Source organism: Megascapheus bottae, chromosome 34, assembly GCF_031878675.1.
Source record: "Megascapheus bottae isolate mThoBot1 chromosome 34, mThoBot2.hap1, whole genome shotgun sequence".
Classification (NCBI taxonomy): domain Eukaryota; kingdom Metazoa; phylum Chordata; class Mammalia; order Rodentia; family Geomyidae; genus Megascapheus; species Megascapheus bottae.
Window position 1 is genome coordinate 989,112 of NC_143542.1, and position 5,889 is coordinate 995,000.

Below are 5,889 nucleotides of genomic sequence, written 5' to 3' on the forward strand. Positions count from 1 at the left end.
CTTCCTCCCTCTCTTTCCTCCCTCCTCCTTTACCTCCTCCCTGTCTTCTTCCTCTTCCTCTCTTCCTTTCCTCTTCCACCTTCCTCTGCTTCCTCCTTTCCCCCTCCTCCCTCTCTCCTGCCTCCTCCTCCATCTCCTTCCTCATGCTCCCTCTCCCCCCCCACCACTTCCCCCCCCTCCACCACCGTTCCCCTTTCTCCTGCCCCTTTTTATCCTCCTCCTCCTCTTCTTCCTCCTCTCCCCCACCCCTCCCGCCCTTCCTTCCCCTCCTGCAGCCCGGGAGAGAGAAGAGAGAGAGAGAGAGCCAGCGAGGAGAAGCCCTTGTAGTTTTAAATTCAATGTGACAGTTTGGGAAAGAGCGGATGATGAATCTCCTATTATTGGATCAGTCTATTTGCCGCTCAATGTCTCTCTGTAATTGGAGCAACATCACTTTAAAGGTTCAGAGAGTACAGCATTTCTGGTGAAAAAATCCCCACAACACGCCGGTGAATGTTTTAAAGGGAAATCTATTAGTGTTTCCGCGGAGGGGGCGGCCGGGGCGGGGGCTGGGGCGGGGGCCGCCTCCCTCCCTCCCTCCCCGCTTCCCCCCCCCCACGTCTTGTTGTGACAGTTCCTGATACTGTTTATTGAGGTGCATGTCAGGTATAATTAGCGATCGATATGGAAAACGTTTCCTTGCACCCAGCACGCCTCTGACGTCAGAGCCGATTAGCGCTTCTTATTGGTCCCCAATTCCCCGGGCCGCGGCTAATTACCGGCGGCTTGATGTTGATAAAGTAAAGCGCCAGAGCGCGGGCGAAGCATGTGTGGGGCTCCGGGTCCCTGTCGTCGTCGCCGCCGCCGCCGCCGTCCGCGCCTCCCGCCGCTGGCCCGCCCCGGCCCCGGCCTGCGCCCCCGCGCCCCGCCAGCGGCCCCGCCGGCCCCCCGCGCGAGATGATGGACGGCCGCCTCCTGGAGCACCCGCATGCCCAGTTCGGGGGCTCGCTGGGCGGCGTGGTGGGCTTCCCCTACCCGCTGGGCCACCACCACGTGTACGAGCTGGCCGGCCACCAGCTACAGTCCGCCGCCGCCGCCGCCGCCGCCGCCGCAGCCTCGGTCCCCTTCTCCATCGACGGCCTACTCAGCGGCTCGTGCGCCGCGGCCGCCGCCTCGGTGGTCAACCCCACGCCGCTGCTGCCCGCCGCCTGCGGGGTGGCCGGCGACAGCCAGCCCTTCAAGCTCTCCGGTAAGATCGAGGGGCTGCAGGTGGGGCGGAGGGGGGGGGTCGTCTCCGATCGAGGATTGCGGGAGGGGAGGGGCGGGAAGGTGATGGATACATGGATGGATGGATCAGGGGGCGCGCCCGGCCTCGGTGCGCCCAGGGCCGGATGACCGCGGAGCGGGCGGACCCTGGCCTGAGCCACCAGTGGCTGAGCCGCGCCGTGTCCTGTGCGTCCCCGCAGACTCCGGGGACCCCGATAAGGAGAGTCCGGGCTGTAAGCGACGGCGCACCCGAACCAACTTCACCGGCTGGCAGTTGGAGGAGCTGGAGAAGGCGTTCAACGAGAGCCACTACCCCGATGTGTTCATGCGCGAGGCGCTGGCGCTGCGCCTGGACCTGGTGGAGTCCCGAGTCCAGGTAAACAGCCGCGTCCCGCGCCGGCCGCCCGTGTGCGCGCCTTTGTTCTAGGTGGCGGGACGCGGTCCCCGGCGCCGAGCTCGCTGGGGCGCGGGTGGCCTTGGGCCTGGGTCCCTCCTGGAGCTGGAGGTGAGTAGCCCGCCCAGGCCGAGGTGGCTGGGGAAGGAAAGGGCCGGCAGCAGGCAGGACGGCGGCTGCGTCCGAGCCGGGAAGCGCCCGTGGGGGTTCGTCACAGGACCGGGAAAGAAGAAATGGGGGAGGAGGGTGGAGGCTGCGAAGCTGGCCAAGACCCGCCGGGAGGGGACTGGAAAGGGAGGAGGTCCGCCTGGCCTTCTGGCGCTTGCTTGTGGGAGACTTTTCCCCCAGCCCCAGCCTGGAGCTGGCTAGTCGGTTTGTTTACCTCCCGTTTGTGAACTATTTCAAATTCAACTGCAAACATATATTTATTTATCGCGTTGCAGAATGGGGGCATCCCGGATGGCTGATGGGGGGGAGGGAAGGGGAGGGGAAAACTTCCAGGGTTAACACATTTCGAAGTGGGGAGGGGAAGGAGGAGAAAAAAGGCATTTGAAATTTTCAAACTCCCAGTTTTATCTTTGCTTTCTTGTCTTCCCGTTACTTGATTTCATCTGGAGACAGAATTTGAGTGGTTTTCTTTATTTTTGTTTTCCCAATAGAATCGATTGGTATCTTTAAAAATAATTCAGGATGGTGTGTGTGTAATTATAATTCCCTGGAATATAGAAACCCCATTTTCTTGGCGTCAGTAATGGGTGTGATGGGCTACTCGGTGCCTGGTTTGGAGGCAAACACTGGTTAAATGTCTGCTGATAGTTTGGCTTAAAAAGGTCCTTTGGTCTTCTTTGCTTAGCCCTCTCCTCTCAGCCTGTTCTTTTCTGAAATCCTTTCAGCCAATGTCTTCTAAGTGTCTTTAAGAGAAGTCAAGACCCCTTCATTTCCAGTTTCGTGGGGGAAGGCAGCCTGAAACACACACACACGCACACACACATACACACACACACACACACACACACACACAAGTTTTAAAAACAAGTAGTGAGGGTCGGCCTTCATTTGAGTCTGGGAGGTGGGTGAGAGAGAAAGGTCCTCAAATCAATATCTGGGGACTTTGTCCCCACCAGATTCGCTAGGAACAGGCCAGGCTTGCTATTGTGCCAAGTCTCTATGTGGGCACAACAAAGAATTTGAATTGTGGCGCTCTCCGGGGGACGATAGCCCTGCACCACGGAGGCCCCATGGGTTTGATGATGGTGTGTTGTTCGGGGTGCAGCCCGGATGAAGGGCTGCTGTTCCTATGCATTCCTCCATGGATCCCCAGGACGAGGTCTGCGGGGTTCGGGTTCGTTAAAAAAAAAAAAAAGTCCGGATGGGGCTGGGGCCTCTCCTTGGGGGCGCCCGGTGGCCAGGTGCTTATCTGCCTGGTGCCATGTCCCAGACAGAAAAGGTCTGGATTGGGAAGGTTCTTGCTGCTCTGTGGCCCTGAACCCCGGAAGAAGGACGTGTTGGGGAGGGAGGTTGCGGAAGGCCCATTCATATGCGGCCGCACAGGCCCATCCTGGCGAAGAAGCATCCAGATTTCCCTTCAAGGGAGACTCGAAATCTGGGCCTTGACAGTCTCCAAGGGGCCGAAGACAGGTGTGGAGGGCTGCCGGCCCATCGCAGCGGCTCCGCGGCAGGATTGGAGCTGTGCGCATCGAGGAAGGGCGAGGAGGGCCCCTGATCTCTGCCTCCTGACCAGGAAACTCGACGCCCTGGCTCACGGGCCCCACCGGCCTTGCTTGAGGAAGGGGCAGATCCCTGGGGCTCGAGGTGAGAAGCCAGAATGGGAAGCTGGCCGGGAGGCCCATCTACGCTCCTTCCGGGTGGAAAAGATCCTCTCTGGGACCTGCCACCCGAGGGGTCCACATCCAGCCCGGGGCTGTCCAGGAGCGTGGCCTGGGTCCAGGCCGTGTAGGCCTGTCTGGGGGCGTGGGAGGCCCGCAGCCTGATGATACCTTCCTTTCCCTTTGTCCGGCTGCTCTAGGTCTGGTTCCAAAACCGCCGGGCCAAGTGGAGGAAGAAGGAGAACACCAAGAAGGGCCCCGGGCGGCCGGCGCACAATTCGCACCCGACCACGTGCAGCGGGGAGCCCATGGACCCCGAGGAGATCGCGCGCAAGGAACTGGAGAAGATGGAGAAAAAGAAACGCAAGCACGAGAAGAAGCTGCTCAAGAGCCAGAGCCGTCACCTGCACTCTCCCGGCGGCCTGTCCCTCCACAGCGCACCCAGCTCCGACAGCGACAGCGGCGGCGGCGGCCTGTCCCCGGAGCCGCCCGAGCCGCCCCCACCGCCCGCAGCCGCGGCCAAGGGCCCCGGCGCGCTCGCCTCCGGCACGCCGGGCTCCGCGCCCGCCCCTCCCGGCGAGCCACCTGCGCCCGGCACCTGCGATCCCGCCTTCTACCCGAGCCAAAGAAGCGGCCCCGGGCCGCAGCCGCGGCTAGGCCGCCCTGCGGACAAGGACGCAGCTCCGTGCGGCCCCGGGGCGGTGGCGACTGCGGAGCGGGGCGCGGCGGGCCTGCCCAAGGCCAGCCCGTTCAGCGTGGAGAGCTTGCTGTCCGACTCGCCGCCGCGCCGGAAAGTCGCCCCGGCCAACGCCGCCGCGGCGGCCGCCGGGCTGGACTTCGCGCCGGGGCTGCCGTGCGCGCCGCGGACCCTCATCGGCAAGGGCCACTTCTTGCTGTACCCCATCACGCAGCCGCTGGGCTTCCTGGTGCCGCAGGCCGCGCTCAAAGGGGGCGCGGGCGCCGAGCTGGCGCCCAAAGACGCGCCGCCCGCACCTGCGGCGCCGCCCGCGCCCCCGGCCCAGGCCAGCTTCGGGGCCTTCCCCGGGCCCGGCAACGCTCCGGACTCGGCCTTTGCCCGCCGCAGCCCCGAGGCCGTCGCCTCCCCGGGGACTCCGGGGACCCCGGTGCCCGCGCCTTTCCGAGACCTCGCCTCGGTGGCGGCGAACGACGGCGGGGCCGGGGACTGCGGGGACGTGGGGAGCGCGGGCCCTGCGGTCCCGCCGCCCCTGCCGCCCCCTCCTTCGCCAGGGCCCGGGCCCAGGGCCCCCAGCCCCGCAGGGGAACCGGCCACCGGCGGCGTGGCCGAGCCGGGGGCCTCGGCCGGCCCCGGCCCGGGGGATGGCGAGGAGGTGGACATGGACTGAGGGCGGCGGTGGCCGGGACAGGCGCTGCGCCCGCCGCGCCCGCCGCGCCGGCTCGCTCAGGCTCCGTCTCCGTAACAAATCAGGTGATCGGCTCTAGATCCACTGCTTTTTCCCTCCTTCTTTTGTTTTCTTCCTTTTATTATTATTGTTTTTTTTTTTAAGGCAACCAAGAACAATACAGCAAACACCGTTATCGATTCGGACCTAAGCAGCGACCGCAGGTCTTGGGGTGAGACTCTCCCCCCACACACACTTCCTCCGGGGGGAGAGAAAGAACCCACAGTCCCCCCCTCCCCACCCGCGCAAACCCACAACAAGAATCCTCAACCTTGTAAAATGCAAAAATGTCTAAGAATATTTATATATGTACCATTTTTGATAAATAAAGCTGATCAAACGCACTCTTGGATCATACTTTCCCCAGCCCCCCCTTAGCATTTCCAGGCGCAAGTCCCCAACCGGACGCTGAACCCCTGGGATTTCTCTCCCCTCCCCTCCCACACACACCCCAGCAGGGTGGGGGCTCTGCCCCTCCCCCGAGGTCCGGCGCTGAACGCTTCCTTTTGTGTGTGTGCCTGTTGGTGTTTTCTGATTGAACAAATTTATACATCCGCAGCTTCTCTCCCCTCCCTCTCCGACCCTCCCCTGCGCTCCCCGCTTCCAAGCGGGCTCGGCACACCCGCGCGCCTCCCCCCTTCCCCGGCGCGTCCCCGCGCGCTGGCACACGCCGGGGCGGCGCGCGCTCTGCGCGGGGTGACAGAGCCGGGGGCTGCGAGGGGCCGGGCCGCTGGGTTCCTGCAGAGTTTTGATATGAAAGTAATTATTTTCCGGTGGCTGCTGCGGGGACTGGGTTTCTTGCCCAAAGGGTTATTATACATTACCGATTTCTAGCGATATGAAATCACATAAACTTCCTACAATAATAGAATTAGCATGAAAGGCTGGGGTGTCAAATTGAAATTGGAGAATAATAGCGCCGGCAGCTGGGGGAGTGCGTGCGCATATTGGAGCGGAGATGGGGAATCGTGGGGCGGAATTTTCATGAGCTACACTCTTTGTC

General features: G+C 62.9%; 1 protein-coding gene across 1 annotated transcript; it reads left to right on the plus strand.

Annotated features, from left to right (window-relative positions):
* The first annotated feature begins 751 nt into the window (after nt 1-751).
* Nucleotides 752-4,913, plus strand: Uncx (UNC homeobox). Its single transcript, XM_090324036.1, has 3 exons — nt 752-1,228; nt 1,446-1,621; nt 3,666-4,913. The coding sequence occupies exons 1-3, from the start codon at nt 937-939 to the stop codon at nt 4,827-4,829; spliced, it is 1,632 nt and encodes a 543-aa protein (XP_090180162.1). The 5' UTR covers nt 752-936; the 3' UTR covers nt 4,830-4,913.
* The last annotated feature ends 976 nt before the right edge of the window (nt 4,914-5,889 follow it).